The sequence below is a fragment of the Branchiostoma lanceolatum genome, chromosome 10 (genome assembly GCF_035083965.1).
Source record: "Branchiostoma lanceolatum isolate klBraLanc5 chromosome 10, klBraLanc5.hap2, whole genome shotgun sequence".
In the NCBI taxonomy this organism is placed as follows: domain Eukaryota; kingdom Metazoa; phylum Chordata; class Leptocardii; order Amphioxiformes; family Branchiostomatidae; genus Branchiostoma; species Branchiostoma lanceolatum.
Window position 1 is genome coordinate 18,263,937 of NC_089731.1, and position 20,720 is coordinate 18,284,656.

Below are 20,720 nucleotides of genomic sequence, written 5' to 3' on the forward strand. Positions count from 1 at the left end.
CTCTGCTTTCAGGAGGGTGTGTGGACCGTAGCGCTTGCGTTTAATAGTGATCATTGCCCAGTGACCTTGTAGATAGAGTGTTTGCCTTGCATGGCGGAGTACACACGGGTTCATACCAAAGACTTTGGAAAATGGTAGATATTTCTTACCCTGCTTAGACCTCAGGTCTTAACGAGTCATGGCCCTGAAGAGTACGTTACTTGAACACACAGAGCAACCCAGTGCTTTCGCTACGACGGGGTTATGTTTACGGGCCGGGGTGACAAACCCTTTCGTCATACAAGACGGGGATGCGCCAGTTCTCCCGTCGGGGTGAATGATGTAAATCACCGTATGGCTGATACGAGATGGAGGTTCGCCAGGCCTCCATCCGGGTGATTTGTAGTGAATCACCAACTCCAGACAGAAGGGTTTGGACCATCGCACATCGGGGCATGACCCTACTCTTTTTCGAAAGGTGTGGTGGGTTCTTTTACGTGCGCGGGGTGTGGCTCTCCCCAAACACGGGACGTCCATTTAACGTCCTATCCGAGGGACGTCCCTAACCCTAACCCTAGATGAGTTAGGTACTAATTTACACCTGTGTGAAGTGAAGTGAGGAAAGTTGTGTTAAGTGCCTTTCCCAAGGACACAACGTCGGGGCGCAAGTTCGGACATGTCTCTGGGCACAACCCGGGATCGATTCCGGGTCCCATTGTTTGACAGCCGCGCGCTCTACCACTTACGCCACACGACGCCAACTTCGAACACACAGTGCTATATATATATTCCCTGCTATAAAGCGTACACAGCTGTTTGGCCCAAGGGCTATAAATCGTAGATGGGCGCCGCCCTATGCACCACATGAGGGGAACACTTTAACTTTTTATCATAAAGTTATTAAAAATTAAAACATTACAACGTTTGATGAAAAGCGCAGATTATCATCAATAACACATGTGTCTTGTCATGATTAGATAAAACCCCTGCATTTAATTTTCTATATATGTCCCAACGATTGATTTACGCACTGTTTATGGTTCCGCGATATCGCGCTCATTCCGTTTTCAAGATGAGTATCTAGAAAACCATAAACACATACATTACGTGACTCCTAAACATGCGATAACATTCACGCTACGTGATCAGCAACCGGGGGATATAAGCATTGACACTAAATGTTCTGATTCACTCGTCAAAAAATATGAAGAATTAATAATAATTTAGCCAAATCAAGTCCAAATGTCCACAACAATATTTTCTACACATGACAGGTGTATGTACCGCAGCATTTCACCTAAGAGGGGCAAAATGTACCACCAAAGATGGCATACCTATGTTATAACATAGGCTTCTTATCATAGGCCGGAACAAGTCAAGCCTGACTTTGGTGCATGACCCCCAGCTGACCCCAGGAAATTAAAAATGGCCGCCGTAATTGGAAAGAGGTCTATTAAAAATCAACAGCTAAAAAAAGCAAAGAAAAAAAGCAGCAGAAAAACAAGAGCTACATTGTACCACTCAATAATTACGAATATAGCATTTCCAGAACACGGGATATCAAAACCGAAAGTTCCGCTGCAGTACCGTAAAAATTCGCTAGGAAGACTATTGTCGAACTTGGCCTTCGATTTTCCGGCCCCTACTCACTTACCAAATATCATGAAGATCCGTCCACAGCTTCTTGAGTTATGCTTGCCACGTACAGTCAGACAAAGGCGGCACCGAAAACATGACCTTCTTGGCGAAGGTAATAAGCTTTTGTCTAAGGTTCATTTAACGTAATGGGTCGTGCATGGCCCTTTTACTCTGATGTACTCACAATTTCTGGTGACTTTTATAGCTACTTTATTTCTTAATGAGTGGATGAATGAACGGATGAATGAATGAAAGACCTTTATTGTACAGTACAGGTCATGATGATAAAGCAGAAGTACATTTATAGTGAAATAAAAATGTAGTATTTTGCTACATCTACGATGACTAATATATACTAATAATTTGATATGTACAGGTTCAACTTCTCGCTTTTTAACTAAGACAAACTGGTGTATCTAATTACGTAAGGAATATCAATTTTCTGTGCCGTTTAAATATTGAAAACTGGGGAAACGTATCTAGTATACAATTGAAAAGGATATCTCTCTCATTGTTGTATGAAGTACAGTCCACAATGAAATGACACTCGTCTTCAATCTCATTTAAGTAACAATATTAATACACGAAGGAAATGGCTACATCAGAGTTAGGGCCCTGCCACACTTGTGCGTATATGCAAGTCCGCATGAGTTGCGTATTAGCAAGTTTTGTAATAGGTTAAGCTTGCAGCCGAAGAAGTCATTTCAGGCTGCACAACGATGGGCAAAGTAGAAAACAACTTCTTCCCTGCAAACTTTACATAAACCAAAAAAATGTTCCTGCGCAACTCATACGCACTTGAATATACGCACAAGTGTGACAGGGCCTTTATATCTGGTTGGTTTCCGCGTATGTTTGATCCAATTATTGTCGCTGTATGGAGAAAGAAGAATGACTGCTTCACGAGAACAATCCAGATCTGTTATTGATAACGGTTCACTTTAGACATGCGGAATTTGGCCATATGAAGATTATAATCGCGTCACAAACGAAATTTAAAGGGCATAAGATCTTAAGACACCAATGACATCAATATTAAGAATTTCCTGATATTACATAAAACATGATACTATTGTTTAATAACATAGAAATTGTCACAAAATATTCACACTTCGGATGTTATTGAACATTGAACCATCAAAACTTCATACCTCCAGCTTTTGATTCTTCCCACCAGGTAATTACATTAATCAGTGACTTGCCCAGTCATGACGTCACAATGAACATGGCAGCCGATTTGGAACTTTGCACTGCGGCTCGGAAAGAACGTTATTTTTGCAAGCAAACAAAATAGATATAGTTGTGTCCTTTAATTGATTGGTATCACCATAATTAAGCACTGTTTGCTCATCAAAAAATGTTTTTCGCAAGCCGTGGTGTAAGGTTCCGAACCGGCTGCCGTGTTCATTGTGACGTCATGAGTGGGCATTTAAGTCACTGATTAATGAATGAATGAATGAATGAATGAATAAAGATCTTTATTGTATGTTCGTGCCCCGAGGGGCTGGATACAGGTCAAACCTAACTAACATCTAAGTGACATATACAGTGAAATATGTACAGTACATTGTGTAAACATACAATTACTATTAATGTAATCACCTGGTGAGAAGATCAGATAAGAATAAAGAGCTGGATCCATGGAAGTATGGTTTCTGATGGTTCAATGTTAAATAACATCATAAGGGTGTGTATTTGTTTTAAACGTTTATATTCCTTGAATGATGCCACTCCTATTCCAGATAAATAAGAAAATGTTGTATTTTGGTGTCTTTAAGGGAATAAGGAGATTCGCGATCCCGAGCGCGCATGAGCAGTGACATGCATTTTGGATAACATCTTAGTGTGATAAGTCTTATTTTGATGGCCACAGAAACATGAACAAAACAAGTCATTGTTATGCAAATCGTGACAATGGTCGAGACAAGAACAGTTTACAACTCCAAGTTAGGGACCTTCACCTTTGACATATTACCCACAGTGCATTTCGCTGTGCATACGTACTTAGAACCGTGAACCTCCTTATCAATGGCTTGTAGGTTCAACTCCTCCCATTTTAGCATTAGTCGTTCAACATTTAATCGAAAGAAAGTTTATTTGCAAGTTTATGCCCGAAGGCTAATTGCAAATACATTGTAGAAACATAGGATACATACATGCGATAATGGACATATGATTGACATTGATTTGATTTGGTTAATCTTTTTTTATAATGATTGACATTATCATGAGACCACTCTAATACTAGTGATGGTTACATCTTAACAAATTGCGTTTGGCTTTTTTTTAAATTAAGTAGAGGCAAGCGAAACGCCCCACTTTTTCCATAATCTGTGGGGTTTGGGATTATAAGAAGAAATTTGCTTTCTGTTCGTCCGTGAATGTGAGAAAGTTGGTGACTTCTTGAAACAATTTGGTTCTTTCGTCGTGGTAAATTGAAAAAATTGGAAATAAAAATGCGTTTCGTCTTCCAACTCTGTAGACGTACAGTATTCAACAAATTCTTTCGTACACTGGTAATCTCTTTAATCAACGTTGATGATAACAAAGTTAGAGACATGCAAATCACTCCTAAAGCTGTGCAGATATTGATTTTTTTTTCAAACTACTCCTCATCAAATTCAGTTAAAGCTGAACAGACCGATGGTATCTACACTAGTGGTCTACTGCAGGGTAATAATAGCAGCGCTCTACGATGACGTATTTGCATTAGGACCTCTCCGACGCAAATTGCCGTGAGAAAAGGCAGTCACGATTCTGAGACAGTTGAAACATCGTTCTATCTTACCGTTGACGTATACCCTGTAGACTATTCTGGTATAGCTTCTACCAGGCTCCATATATAGCTGGAAAAAAAATTGTAGAAAAATCGTACAGCCTACGACCTAGGTATTTCCCGGTCGACTAAACCCTCTGCCATATATGTCTATTTGGCCAATTTCTCATTTTTTTTCCAGTTGCCTATGGAACCTGGTAGAGGCTAGTTTTGGTATTTCTCGCCTATGTCTGTGAGACCATGGCTTGAAGATTACAACAAGACAGGAACTACTGCAGTGCAGTTACTTGTCGCACGAGGACGCGCGTACCCGGTCACACCGCGCGACAGGTGCATTAGGTATGCGCCAAAGGCAGAGAGATTACATGAAGAATACGTCCATCCTGTGACACTGAAATGTAGCTGCTCTAGTTTGTTGGGTTTGAAAATTCTAGTAAACTCTATAAAATCAGCATATTCACATCACCTGATTATTGTTGTACCACTGGAATTACTGCTTTGATAAACTAGATTTGAAACTCACTGGTGTAAGCTACCACAATATGCCTAGAATGGAAGTACAGTATAGATTCTCCTCATTACTTATGCAATTCAGTCCCAATTTGCAGGGGGACTATTTTTTTCAATCTATTGCCTTCTCCATATCCTATTGAACTTGAAGGCCATCTTATTTTTGTCATTTGATTACAAAATGCAGCAGTTTGTGTGCAAAATCTTCCTTTATTGATGTTTCGTATGGCAAAATCCTCGTGAGATCATTTTGCGATTCTTCTTTTCCTCGAAAACTTCTTGTGTACTCGGTTTTGAAATTGTCACATTCCGATCGTATTTTTCCCCTGCCCAGATGCATAGCGATCGAGGTAGATATCTTTGTAACGTTGATTTTCATCACAGATACTGTACATGGGGAAATGTTCGCGGGTGCTCTAAGGTTCGCGGCAAGGAGACCTCTTCACCGCGAATTTGAAAACACCGCGATCTTTTTGCCCGCCTATCCCCTCGTTTCAACCGCGAACCTAAAACCACAGCAAACTTTGCATTCCAGTATTTTCTTCCTACTGCGAAATTAAATCCCTGAACTTTTAAACTCTTATAGTACGCTTGTTACTAGCAAAACAGGTCTACAATTCGCATAATCTGTGCATAAAAATCGCCTAAATCTTGTGTTTTGTAAACGCCTTTACTTCTATATAACCTAATAGATTATCTCAAATGAAGTCAAATCTTCCCCTTTGTGAGTTTTTCTTGCCGCCAATTCATGACGTCACAGGTCAGAGGTCGCCAAACGACCCTAAGCGTGTGGGAACAAAGCAGCGTGCCATAGTTGTTGTCTTGGCGCCCTCCTTCTGAACAACAAACCCGTCTTTCCTCTCGCGTTTCTCCCTGCCATGACTTGCTCAACGACTTCACAACATTCCATTGTTTTATCAGGAATCTTCTGAAGTAGTTTGAAGCGGAAGAATTCGTCCAACTCACGGAAAAAGGTTGCCTTTCTGCAAGGTGTGCAGAAATCCGTTGACAGAACTTGTGTGTGCGCCATCTTTGTTTACTTTAACCACCTGAACTTTTTAATTTTCTACCTCGGTGTTTTTTATTTGTTTGCCGGACTGTTGTTGAGTTGACCAGGATGCCTAAAGGAGGAGGGAAGGTTCGGAAGAGGCAGGACTCGGCGTCTTCTGGCGCGGGTGACGGCGGTGGTAGCGGGGAGACCGCGGGGAACCAGTCGGCGGGAAGCAGCTCGACTAGTGCCGCCCGCGCGGGCTCGTTGGAGCGGGGGTGCTGCCACCCCGTCCACTGCTCATCGGACGACCCGCTAGACCTCGTAAAAAACGCCGTAAAGGTGATCTGTAGCAACGAGAACTGTCCTGAGAGCTCTTACATGCACGACAGATGTTTTGACAAGTGGGAAGACAGTGTTTTAGACCACCTCTCGTGCGCTCCTCGGATTGTAACCGGAAGGTACGGTCCTTCACACTTCCGCAATTTCCAACCTAAAGTTCCTCATAAATTCCTGTTCCAATTTAAAATGTATCTATAGATTTTGAACCACATTTTTGTCCTCTTTTATTTGTTTAGACTGTTTCCAATCTTTACAGACTCAGTGCTTGTAAACACAAGTTACATATGGTGTTTATTTGATGACAAGCCAAAACAACATATTTTTACTGAACCCAAATCCTTTGATATGGTTTCTGTGTACATGTTGTAACTTGCAACCAACCATAATAGGTGAATGTTTACGTTACTTTCTGTTCCAAAATAAAGATCACCAGAAGTAGGTTTTGTCACTATTTTACCTCAGTAGATTATGTAACAAAGTTGTATTTTGTTTCAGTGATACATTTTGTAAAGTACTTAGTTAGTATTTGACTTTCTTGTATGTTCTTCTAGGTTTCTTCGCTGGCCCAAGGAGAAACGTCGTGAAAGTCTGTGGACCATTCGTGGATATGATCTGGTTAAGAAGGCGCATGTTGAGGTTAGTATCCTTAAAATCTTGTTGCCATGGCAAACCATGTCAAATATGCAAATGTCCATAATTGACAGTTTCTGAAATAGTGAAAAAGCAGTTTTGTTTGTTTGTACTGCTTAAACTGCTCATGGCGTAACACACCAGGTTTGTACTAAACAGTACAAGCTGTGTATCCAGAAAGATTTAATTGACCCATTCACACCGGGATGGACCCCTATTTATCGATAAGTGGCTCTCCTCAACCACGGGACCTCTGGCTTTACGCCCCATCCGAGAAGACATCCCTATTAAACCAAGGAGGTTAAATATGCCCTAACCAAAGCTAGGTACCCATTTTCACCTTAGTCGAGTGAGGAAATAGGTATAAAGTGGGATTCGAACCCAAAACCTGTAGATTCTAATTCATCAACTCTAACCACAAGACAACCTTGCCACCTAGACTATCTTTACCTTTACATGTAATTGTAAATTTCTGGGGAGATCCCTGGAATGGCAGTTAGGGGTAAGTCAGTCCTTTTCGGAACCTTGACAGTTTGGCCCCTAGCTATTGGCCAATAAGGCCTGTTCACCAGTGCTAGACACCAGGGTTAGAATGTCATGTTTCTGCACCGTTCGGACTGTCTCTAGATGTTTTGCTATGAAGAGGACGCCTTCTAACTCTATTTCTAAGTCTTATTCAACACTAACCCTAAACTCAACCATAATCCTAGTTGTCGTGCCAAACTGTCCTGATTGGCTAGAGCCCAGTAGAGGTCGAACTGTCCTGGTGCCAAAAGTTCACGTGATCCAGGATAAGTCAGGTCTCTGACCTTTGCGAAACACCTGTGTACAAATCAATGTTGTTTTGACCATGTTCCAGGTCTAGCCAGATGTGTTACATGGATTTGTTGGCCTTATTTTTATAAAGGACTTACACACCATAGTACAGTATTGTGCACATGTACCAAGGAGGTTTTATATGTACAGAGTATTTTGGAGGGCCTAGAGTACTGTTTATTCTACTATAACATAACATACAGTAGAGGTTAACCTTCTCCCTGCTGCCTAACCCTGTAAACAATAGAGGGTGCCAAACGGCAACTTCAGTGTGCTTAAAAGGTTAAAATACCCTTGTGTAAACTGTTGATTGTTGAAAAGATTTTGAAAAGATTTTGAATTTGATGATGATAAATGGAGGATACAAATTCCCAAATCTACATACAAACTGACTGAAAAGAACAAGAATCACAAATTGCAAAACAAAAGTACAGATTTCAAGCCTATGTACAGGAACAAATACTGTAGAAAACATCTCTGAAAATTTGCCCATAGGAATTCATAAGTGTATTTGTCAATTCACAGGGCAAACATGCATGACAATAAGCTTCTTTGTTTTCTTTCAAATGACCAAAGCCAGGCATTACCATATTAATGAAGACCTTAATTATACATGCGAAATCTTTTCTAGCCTATTGTTGATAGTAGGTAAAGGTAAAAGGTGAAAGTAGTTGCATAGCCTTTTTTAATACCGTAGGGGCCGTGGGTTAATCAAGGAGGTTATATAACCTCCTTGGTTTAATCCACTGTGTCTAGAGCACGTTGCCGGAAGGCAGAGCCCAACCCTCTCCTTCCACTGCCTTTTTCCACCCCAACCAAAGTCAGGTACCCATTTTTACACCTTAGGAAAGTTGTACGTCTGGTCAGGAATGAGTAGCTACTCGGCCATGGGACTTTCACATTAAGTGTAAAAACTAGATCAAACCAGATCCAGACTTACTCCTGATAAATCCAGGTGAATTGGTCTGTGGAAATCCTAACGTTACATGTTGCTTGCTCTGATTGGCCCATTTGTTGGGACTACTTTGCACCAAGCAGGTTTTGTTTGCGCCAGTGACATGCTCAGTGTATCAAAGTTCACCAGGTAAATGATTAAACCACCATGTTTCAAAGTGTTGCTGCCACCCCCTGGCCAGTACTACGTGGCTAAAAATACCTGTAAGTATTAGTTTTTATGCCAAACAAATTCCAAACTTTTTAAAGGGGGTCTCATAATGATACATTATTTGTTTGAAAAGGTGTGGGTTGTTTTTGAAGGCTAAGATATGTAAGAAACAAAATAAGAAAATGGTAATCTTACCATATGTTTGACTTTTAATGCAACTTTGACCATACATTTATAAGGAATGACTCATGAATATGACTTGCAATTTATCCCCCTGCAGTTATTAAGAAAGCTGCTAGATGGCCCAAACTTACGTCACTTCTTCCCCTGCACAAAGTGACAAAAGCTATCTACGTGTATCTGTGCCACCCAGAAATTATATGTCCATAGCTTGTCCAGAACACAATATTGTCTAATTTCTAAACCAGAAATTCTGCAACAGTGCCAGAGAAAGCTGCCAGGGGGCCCAAAATCTAATTATTTCTTTGATAATGATAAGACATGGCCTAGCCACCCCTCAAATTTCTTGACATTTTCATCCATAGCTTCGTGAGTTATGCTGCAAAACCACATACAAAACGCCAACTGTGGATGTAATGATTTCAGAGTTTTCCTGTGATGGATTTTGTAGCATTTTTAAAATTCATAAGAAGCATTTTTATGTACATGTAGACTTGTTGTCAACAATGTGAAACATGGACGCACCTTAGTCCCAAGGTGTCACCTAGATTAGACACAACACAGCTCTTGTCAACAATACAATAGAACCACTGCCTCCGGGTAAATCCAGGTAACTGACCTAAAAACAAAGTGACAGTTTTTGAAGTGTCCCACTGTCACCTGCGATTCTCTCAAATATATATAACATCGACCACCTCAGTCCCAAGGTGTAACCCAAAGTAGATACAACACAGTACTGGCCAACAAACCAATAGAATCATGCCTCCAGGCAAATCCAGGTAACTGACCTAAAAACAAACTTTGGAAGTGACAATTTTTGAAGTGTCCCACTGTTGTCACTTGCGTTTCTCTCAACTATATTTGTATAAAGTCATAAAATAGACACACCTTAGTCCCAAGGTGTAACCCAAAGTAGACACAACACAGTACTTGTCAACAATACAATAGAACCATGCCTACAGGCAAACTCAGGTAACTGACCTAGAAACAAAGTAACAGATTTTGAAGTCCTGCTGTTGTCACCTGTCATCCTCTCAAATATGTGGACAAAGTTCCAGTAATAGTATCTTAGCACCTATATAAGATATATATTGTGATGTTTAGAAATGAATATTTGTTATATTGTAAGAAATTTTCAGAAAATCATGTATCAGCATGGGCCTACAGCTCTTGTCAACAATCAAAAGAATCATGCCTACAGGTAAACCCAGGTAACTGACCTAAATACAGTTTTTGAAGTCTCACCTGTGAATACAGGGTGCGAAATACTTTTTTGAGCCAGGTTGCCCATGTTGCAGCCTAGGGCAAATGCTAGGTTGCGCATCCAAATTTCAGGTTGCTCCAGCAACATTCACCGATTTCTTCGAATTAAGCTTGTATGTAGCGTATAATACTACTAATATTTCAAAATATAAATTAGATAGTATTTTGTTCCCATTGACCTAACAACATCTTGTGTAGCCGAGGGCAGTGTGTTTTCGTCTTTTTCAGCTCAAATTCCACGATCTATGAAGGGTTTTGGATGGTTTAAAACGAAAACGTGTTGATTTCTTTATTTCAATTGAAGATTTACCGAATTTTATGAGAGTGACACTGTGTTTTTGTGAGCTTCCAGGGCTCCGATTGAGATCTTTGGTTCAAAATATAAGGTTGCACACTGCGCTACCTGGGTTTGGAATTAACTTGCACCAACCGAAATCTTGTTGCACTGTGCAACGTGCAACCAGGTATTTCACACCCTGGAATACATAGACAAAGTTCCAGTTTGGCCATCTCAGCACCTATATTCAATGTACATACAAATGTACATTTAACATGTTATAAGAAATATTCAGAAACTGTGTGTCAACATGGACTAGATACAACTCAGCTTTTGTCAACAATAGATTCCTGCCCGGAAGCTTTTCCAGCTGGAACTGATCTAAAAACAAAGCAACAGTTTTTGAAGTGGCACTTGGAATTCTATCAAAGACAAATGAGAAAGTTCAAGCACGGCCATCTTACTCATAGCACCTGAGCGATGTTTAGAAATGTAGTACATTTAACATTTTATAAGGAATACACTGAAAATTGCCCAAGAATACCACTCAATTTAGATCTGGGATTCTTAATGCTTGAGTCAATGGGAAAAATTTGGTCACATTGGCCAGGAGGTCTTTATGCAGAGGTTTGACTGTATGCAGCAATAGTAACAGACTGTTTCTGACATAACAAGAGTCTGTGGGACACAAACCTTTGTGAAATAAAACAGTGCCCCCATTGGAGGTCATTGGCCTTCTTCATGTCGCTAAAAACTGAAAGACGAACGCAGAGAATTCCTGAGATTGAAATTTTTTCTATGCAGCCGAAGGTCTGTCTGTGCAATTTTACCATAGGCTAGTGAAGTGAGCCTTATAGTTATGCATGTGCATGTACATGGCTGAAATTCCAGACCATCGCTTCGTATGCGTCAAGAATTTAGTTCAGCTTTGTCCGGGAGCGCTTTTGCCATATTTTTGTGTTCGCCGGGCACGTATTGTCTCGACGTCACATACCTGGCTCCATTTTTCGTTGGCACCTGTTCAAAATGAAATTATTTACACCTCACCGGCAGCCATGATATACAGACCCGCTAAACAGCCTTGAAAATGTAAACAGGAATACATTAGGTAATCTCATCTACGTAATGAAAGATTAAAAATACTGTGATTGTTTCTTATACCTTTTTTGCTTGAACCCACCTTTAAGTAATTTAAAGATACTATGCCGAGTCGTAGGCCTATGTTGTGTTTCGGGTTACTCACACAACTGGAGAAAAAACCCTGCGTAGGGATCCAAGCCTTTTTTGGGTCAACTGCTGGCAAGGGACATAAAATTTTTGATCTGACATCAAAGTGATGAAATTCAAAGCAGATTTCCTGTATTTAACAGTTAAAAGCTTTGAACAGTTGATGTAAGAGAAAAAAGAAGCCCTCCCTACCGACCCTTATAATTTTTCTCCAAGATCGTAATTGGAAACACAATATTTTTTTTTCTAAGCCTTAGCAGTCAACAAGTTGAGTGAATGTTAAATCGTGGCCTGATCTATGAATATTAATAGTGACATCATTATCAGTTGACATGTCCATTGTAGAGAAGACAGGATGTGTCGCTGACAATAAGCTGTAAGTCGAGACATCACCTGGCCCAAATGCATTTATTATTCAAGCGGCCACGGAAATGAAGTCCTCAGAATCTTTTCTGGCATCCGTTTGGCCTTGTACATTCTGTATACTAGTATCACAACAGCTATTCTGTCCATGCAAGGACATTGTAATTTGTATAGAAGTCCTTGTTTGATGGTAGTAGTCTAGGATTATTGTAGGAAAGGAAGGTAGATTAAAAATAAAGTTGCGATTCTGGATTTGCAATTCTGAGTTAAAAGATCCAAAGCCCAGTTGATCATTGAAACTAAATGTTTACTACATGTATTTCTTACATTGTTTAGATAGAAGGTTTTAAAATCACTGGACTTATTGCATATTGCAGGTGTAACTTGTAAAGAATAGTAACCCATACTTTGTTGTTGTCAATTTGTATTGCTTTTACATGAAAGTACTAGTAGAAGACTTACATAGGAAGAGAGTTGAAATTCTAGTTTTTTGCTCTTTTAGATTAACCCACCCTTTCTAGGGCTGTTGCTAAAAAACAATACGTTGCAATTTATAGAATAACCTTTAACGCCCACCATGGTTACGTGCTAAACTACATGACGCCCACGTGGGTCAGAGGTCATATTTGTGAACTTCAGTCACGGCCGATGAGTTTGTTTACCGTGCACATCCGGTACGGTCTGAAGTACTCACTCATTCTGTGACGTACATAACTACACAGAGCAAGGAATGCATGTAAAACTCATGTGATATTAAAACTGCTTAGCAGAAAAGTAACAGGTGTAGAAAGCATGATCAGCCTTAAGCAAAAAGAGTAATCTTCAATTTACTGCAAATATCTGAAGATTTACCGTATACAAAGAACAATACAAGGTACTGTAAATGCGTTAAAGTTTGCGTGGTTTTGATTTTGCAGTAGGCAGAAAATGGAGTGTTCGCGGTGGTTTTCAGTTTGCGTTTGAGACAATAGCAGACAAGAGGGTGGGGGGATTTCGCGGTGATTTTAAGTTTGCGGCGTAGACCTTACTGCAAAAACTGCAAACATAAAACCACCTCGAACATTTCTGCATTTACAGTAACCGTTACTTACAAAAGCAACTGGATTGATTTGGAACTTGATAATTGCATGGACAGGTACCTGGGAACAGCGTGTCAATTTATGAAGCGGCAGGGAGCTAATTAACTTGTCATGCACCAAAACCTTTTCATGTACAAAAATTGTAGCCCCATTATGCTTGTCCTATAATGAGACTGTCCCTACATGAAAGAAAGATTATCGTTTATTTTCATTTGTACGTATTTAAATATATGTATATATGTTACATTATATATAATTCTGAAAGGTATCTGATTAAGATACTTCTCTTGCAAATTTATTTCTTAATATTGGGTGTTCCAAGATGTTTGTAGTGTTATACCGTAGGCTACATTTCTTGATAATTCTAGGTGATTTTTCATATATATGTACTGTTTTATATGAAATGATATCATATTTATAGATGTACTGTGCCTCTGGATGTTTATATTTTGCTGCAAATTATTGACATGAATTAAAATTGAGAGTATATGCAAATCATGATAAATGTGATTTGTGCGATTTGATTTCTGAAATCTGTATGTTTCGTCTAAAACTGATTTTTCCATTTCCTCCCCTCCGCAGGTTTGTAAGTGTAAATGTGGGAAGGGCTACCTGCGGAAGGACACAGAGTGGCGACCAGAAGAGGACACTTCCATTAAAAAGAAGAAGCAGAAGAAAGGCGGATCCTCTCAGCAGCAGGAACAACAACAACAACAAAAACAACAACATAAACAACATCAGCAGAAAGAAAACCATCAACAGAAAGAACAACAACCACCAGCTCAACAACAACAACAAGTCAAGCAAGCGAAACCTTCCCTGAACCACCCTGTAGTGAAGTGGCCTGCTCCTTACATGCTGCCTATTTCGGAAAGATCGACTCCTCCCATTCCGGAGCATTACATTCCTGGCCTTAATCTTAAGGAAGAGCAGAACGGACAGAAGAAAAAGAAGAAGAAGAAGAGATCAAGGTCAGGGAAAAGCGAGACGTCTTCACAGAACTCATCATCCAAACCCCCAAGTCCAGACGATGAGTTAATTCTGGAGGATCCAGATGTAGAGGAGGCATTAGAAACTGTTGACAAAGAGGGGGGTGCAGTAGAACAACTTGTAGAGTTAGGCTTTTCCAGACAGGTTAGCGAGGAAGCCGTACAAATTCATGGTTCGATGGAGGAAGCTTTAGACTCCCTCCTCAAGTCGTCTTCGCCAAAAACAAACGGTGATAGAATAGTGGATAAAGAATTAAGCACCGTTGTGGCACCACCAAGAAAGGTAGACACCAATGGTAATTATAACCTAACTGTGCCTTACTCAGTCCAGCAACTTATGACGCTGGGTTTTTCTAGAGAAGACAGCGAGGCTGCCTTAAGAATTCACGGTAGTTTAGATTCTGCTGTAGAATACCTAATGGCTCAGCGCCAGTCTGCTAGGTATAGAAATAATCCGCTCGGAAACGGTTTTGGCATCGGGCAGCCCCTTGCCCCTACGCCCTTTACACCCCAGCCTCTTGATCAATTTTTTCCGCAAAACGGTCCCGCTTTCTCCCATCCTCAATTATTTCTTCAGCAAAACGTTGAAATACCCACCCCCCAAATTCCCGCTCCGTACACTAACCCGACCTCCCAACTGTTTCCGAGTTTGCCGCCGGGTTTTCTTCAACACCAAGTCCCCACCCCACCCCAGCCCCCTCCTAGTGTCCCCTCCATTGACGATCACGTCCCACGGGAAGCTCCCGCGGTGAAAACTCACGACAAAACAGACATGTCCCACGCCATGCAGCGTTTAATGGACATGGGCTTTTCCTATAGACAAAGCGAGGCAGCCTTTAAACAGCACGGTCATTTAGATTCCGCTTTAGATGCTTTAATTTCAGGCGAGTTTGACGACTTACCTTGGGAAACACAGCCAAGACGTAACGGCAATAAAACCGACCCCTTTACAAACAAGGTGCTAATAGAAAACTCAAATCCCGAAGCCGATACCACCAGCCAGGACGGCACTTTTCCCTCCTGGCATCCTATGCAGAGTCAGAATTTTATATCATCTCTAGATACCTTTTCCCTACCATCTAAAGGGCCTATTGGAACACCAGCGTCTGATAAACAGGGCATCCCACCAGAGGATCCCATTACGGCAATCTCCGTCAAAGTCCTGACAGACATGGGCTTCACAAATGAGCAGAGCTACAAAGCAATAAAGGAGCACGGGACCGTAGAGGCAGCCCTGAACTCTTTGATAACCTCTGCCTTTAACCAGAGTGGCTCTCTCGACACCGAAGTCTACATGTCCGACGAGGAGGATTTTCCGGAGAATCTGAGCCCGCCCAAGCAGAACCACTCGATGTCGGCCTTCCAACCGGTGGTGCCGAGGGCCCCCCAGGTGGCGCCGCGGCTTGTGAAAAGTGCCATGTTCACACCCGCTGCTGCTCAAGCACCAATCCCACAAGTCTCCTTCCCGAAACAGCAGTCAACGTTTTCCATGCGTCTGTCAGCGCCGGTTACGGCAAGGCCGGCAGCCCCAAAGGCTGTCGCTATGAATGGCCATCACAACAAGGCCTCCGGGGCGACCCCCACTCCCTGCGCTGCCCTGTGGGTGGGGAACGTCACTCCCAAAATCAGCCAGGCCGACCTCCAGACCATCTTCGGCAAGTACGGGCGCATTTTGAGCATCAAGATCATCCACAACAAAACCTGTGCCTTCGTGAACTTTACAAACATGGCGGACGCCACCAGGGCCCGCGACGGGCTGCAGGGGACGGAGGTCGGAGGGATGGAACTCGTCATCCGTTTCCCCGACAACCCGATTATCAACGCCGACGGCAACTTCCTCATGATGAAGTCCAAACTGAAGACCGGGAATTCAAACCAGACGGGAGGCCAGGCGGTCGCTAAAGTGAGCCAGGCGCAGAGCTCCAATCAGCAGGGGAAGATGAAGGGCCCCGTGGAGACGGAGTTCGGAGAGGAGTGCTTCTTCTATCGCACCACCGGCTGCCATTTTGGAAAGAACTGCTCCCACTTACACATTCCTCACCATAAGGGTGTTGATCTTTGAAGCTGACGTTAAGTGTAGAATTCTGCCAACACTTGGCTTGTGGGATAACTCTGGGGCCAAGTCAAAAAGAGGGACCAATGCAGCTTTAGGCACCTTTGACTTAAAGCAATATATACTAATTACAACGCTTCCATAAAAATTTTTTGTTTAAATACATCCATCAGCATCGTGGAGACATCAGTGAAAGTTTTTCTTTAAGAAACTACGACATACCTTAAAGAAAATTCCTTGATTTTTTAGATAAAGGGATGGTACATTTGGGTTGGAAAGTCTTCTCCTGGTACTGTTGAAAGATAGTTGCAATGTGCCCAATTTATTATCTCTGAAAACAGACATGCATTATGCTAGTAGAAGTATGGTATTCAAAAAAGACTAGGGCTTACCCGGGGATGAGAAATCCAAATACTTAAAGGACCAAAAACATGCACAGAGGAAGGCTGAGAATTTTATTGTCTTCTGGGCTCTGTTGCCGTCTAAGTGTGCCAGTACTTAGCAGAGGTTTTACCCATTTTTGGGCTTGATAAAAAGAGAATCTATTTTTTCATGTGATTTGTCTAAGTACATGTATGTCCGATAACCAGGTGGCTGTAACAGTAGTGTTAATAGAAATAATACATGTAGATGTGATCAGCAATCTTATGTTGACATTTAGTTTTGAGTTTTTTGTCTGTTTAGTTGAAATGTCTGAAGCTGAATTCTTCATTTGTTGTCAACATAGGCATTAGAATTTCTCATTTGGAATATTAGTATCTTTCTTCCAAACAATTACCTACAACATCTTAGATACCAGTAACTTTGGGTAAAATTGTGTCAAAATCGAATATAGTCAGGAAGACTATGAAATATGACTAGAAAGTTTTCATATTTACCTGTATCACAGCTTTTATGTTAAGTAAAAGAAGTTACTGACAGTTCCTGTACAAGTCAAAAACCACAAATAACAGTTATGAATGATATCCTTCATTTTTCAGACGAAAGACTTTTGTTCTAATATGATCGCCATGATAGTTTGTATTGTTTAGTTCATAAAAATGTCAACATTAACATTGGTTCATTCTGCTTCAAAAGGACTTATAATATAATACAGAAGGTTTAGTGCACTTCATTTGGTAGTTGTAGATGTAGCTTAAAAGAGGTTTACCATACAATTACATTTACCTTTGTTTTAATTAAAAGAAGATGCTAGTTACAGCATGTCATTGTTATTGAAAACACATTGCCACAACAAACAAGTGTTTTAGCAGTTCTGCAGAAGTAATTATCTTGTGATTTGTTTCAAAGAAGCTAAACTAGCTAAAGGTTTATATACAGATACACATGGGAAAGTAACAATGTGTTTTAAGAAGACACATGAAAAACTATAGACAGCTAATATTGACCTACATCTTGATATGGTTAAGTTACTTTGAAATATTACATACTACATATCTTCAGAAAGGGCATGTCTTGTGTCTAAGTTACTCAGTTTACTACAAGTACCTTAAAGAAAGCGCACGTTAAGTTTGATGCTTAAAAATGTTGCCAGTAAGATACTTGACGTGTGCAGCAAAAAAACATTTCTTAAGAAACATTGTAAGGATGCACAAGATTACTTAGGTTTGGATAGTACATATTCAGCATAAAAGGTCTCTGCAAGACTACATTTCAGAACAAAGTACGCCATAGTATTAGTTCACCGAGCTGAAATATTTTACAGCTTTGTTTAGCATTCATACTTTGAGCAGAGTATTGCTGATTCAATCCATTTTAGTTTGTCGTTTCTGTGTACAAACCAAAGAGGTAACTATTGCAATTTCTACTTATTAGTAACCAACATCTGTGAAAATCTTGATAAAAGTTATGCCATCAGATCTACAACCATGCAGACGGGTTGAAGGTTTGCCAGACTGCTAAGCAATATTATAGAATCAGTAAGTTGATGATTCAAGTATGTTGGAAGCACAATGTTTTAGCCCTTGCTGCTAATAACTACTCTCAAGCTTTAGGCCAGGGACAAATAGAATATACTTACTTCAGTTGATGTGTGTTCTTCTGTTTTAATGTATGGTACTGAACAGGTTGCTGGTTTTTGGAATAAAGTAACATTTGTTTATGTAGTATCTGTCTAAGCCTGGTTTATTTTGTTTTAATTTAGTGTCTAAGGGTGGTCAGTTTGTAGCCTCCTTCGCAGACGTCCTAGAACGGCGGCGTATATATTTCGGGGAGGGGGGTGACACGATTTCTTACACGAGCCAAGGTTGTCTAATGCCGGCAAGGAAGTTTCGCTGCCAAGGGAGTTACATGTATGCCGCCCAGGGACGACCGCCTTGGAACCTTGCCAGCATTAGAGAACCTTGGCCCATGTAAGAAATCGCACCAACCCCCCTCCCCCAAAATTATAACTATCTATATAGCCGGTGCAACCGCCATTAGCCGTAACACCAGCTTCGCAGGCACGCGGCGCGGAAAAGCTGGAGGTATGAAGTTTCAAAGAGGTCCATTGGTCTGGGCCTGGGTACCAATGCTCAAGTTTCCTATTACACCATATATGCCGACGTTTTAGGAAGTCTAGTCAGTTTGGGCATAACTGCTTAGTACATTTGTACAATATGCTACCAAGAGCATAATCATAAAGTTATGATAAGGCCATGTTGATATGATTATATGGATGACGTCCTCTCTGATGTCAATTTTCTTCAGTTTCCAAAAAAAGTTTTCTGCCATACTGTAAATCATACAAAGCAGCTGCAAAATGTAAATGGCTGCTGTACATTTTTTCAAAAACACACTGCACGAAATGGCCTCGTATCCCGGTGTATACGTACAGGGATTCCTCCGGAAATATTCCATATCCCGGTGCGGATTTAGCGTATCCGTTATATGGATATAGCGTATCCGGGATATGGAATATTTCCGGAGGAATCCCTGTACGTATACGCCGGGAAACGAGGCCATTTCGTGCAGTGACAGATACTGATGTCATAGAATGTCATTTAAGTCAATTCCAAAGTTAAGAAAAGAAGATGTGAAAGAACAAAAATTATGAATCTATTATTCAGTATACCATACTTTGAGGGTTTAGTTTTGTTCATCCTTCCTGACAACATAGATTTCATACTGGAAGTAGATTTTATTTGCCAAACTTTTTCATTCGCACGCTCGCACCAGTTTTGGGCTCCCAGAGGATGTCATCCATATAATATAATCAACATGGCCTTATGATAAACAAGGAATCTAGCAATCCGTCTTGACTGATAACCTCCTTTCACACTTCATCAATGTTAAACTTTTCAGATTGACAATTATGGCAGTTTAGAAATGATACAAGCCGACCGCCATCAAACCTTTGAACAAAAATAGTTTCCAATACTTTCAAAGGTTTATTGTTGATCGGCTACCTTCCCATGCCAAACTGGTGAGTTTGTTTTGCCAGGTTTAGTCGTTAAGGCAAACTAGGAAGCGATTTGTCGCGTCGTGGCTGATTCTAATGTGAGTTTCAAAGAGGTTGACTGGTCGGGGTACCAATGCTCAAGTTTCCTATTACACCACTTCCGCCATACATTCTGCCACTCTGCAATATATTCATCTAGCTAGACGCACACCGGGACAAACAAGCCAGTTACATCTTTTTACATAGGAAACAAGAGTCTGAGGACCCAAAATCTCCATGAAATTTTTTTTTTTAATGTTGTGTTATGTTTGTGTATGTTATTTGTTGTTTGGTTGTTATGTTATGTTTTATCTGCTTCAGGGTGGTTGTGTTTGTTTATATTTGTTTTATGTGGTCTGTTACGCCTCAGTGCATTTGTTTCTCCTTCTCTTTTGGCTCTCATGTGATCTCTCTTCATCTTCTTATGTATCTCTGACACCTGTAGACATCTCGACCTTGCCTACAAAGTTGTGTAAATTATAAACTATCAGGGACAGCGGTTGATAGAACACAACTTTAGAGGTGAATAAAAGACGGGTACAATAGATAAGCAGGAAAGGTTACGGGTGACCAGATCATGTCAAAGTGCTACGTAGTTACCTATAAACTGGTAGCATTGTACATTAAATATATTGTGGTCCACAGTACCATTGCCAAACCATTGAGAAAATAAAGCCAGACCACAACTGGTACACGGTATGAGCAAGAAACAGCCTGTTAACAGGTCAAAGTGAATTTACACATAATCAAATGTGTGATGTGTCCTGGTTACTTCACATACCTTATGCTTTGGATCCCCATCATATATCCTTTGATCCACAGAAACTGATCTTGACCTCTTCTTTGCTATTTTCCCATATTATTCAACTGGGGTCCTCAAACATACAGACAGACTGACTGGAATGAGTTGCCTTACATTAAAACCATGTATAACTGTTCCTTTCACTACCTGCTGTCATTAGCTTCTAGTCTGGTCAAATCAGTCCCTACAGACTGTTAAGCGCCAACAGCTGTTAACAACCAACAGTTGCTAAATTGATTGATGGGCTTGGCAAGCTAAAGCCAACAGCTGTTGACAAGTGACCCA

At 40.8% G+C, this 20,720-nt stretch overlaps 1 protein-coding gene across 1 annotated transcript; it reads left to right on the forward strand.

The window, feature by feature from the left end:
• The first annotated feature begins 5,667 nt into the window (after positions 1–5,667).
• LOC136442809 (uncharacterized) lies at positions 5,668–18,321 on the forward strand. Its single transcript, XM_066439748.1, has 3 exons — positions 5,668–6,352; positions 6,785–6,869; positions 13,756–18,321. Exons 1-3 carry the CDS (start codon positions 6,021–6,023, stop codon positions 16,222–16,224), a joined length of 2,886 nt encoding a protein of 961 aa, XP_066295845.1. The 5' UTR covers positions 5,668–6,020; the 3' UTR covers positions 16,225–18,321.
• The last annotated feature ends 2,399 nt before the right edge of the window (positions 18,322–20,720 follow it).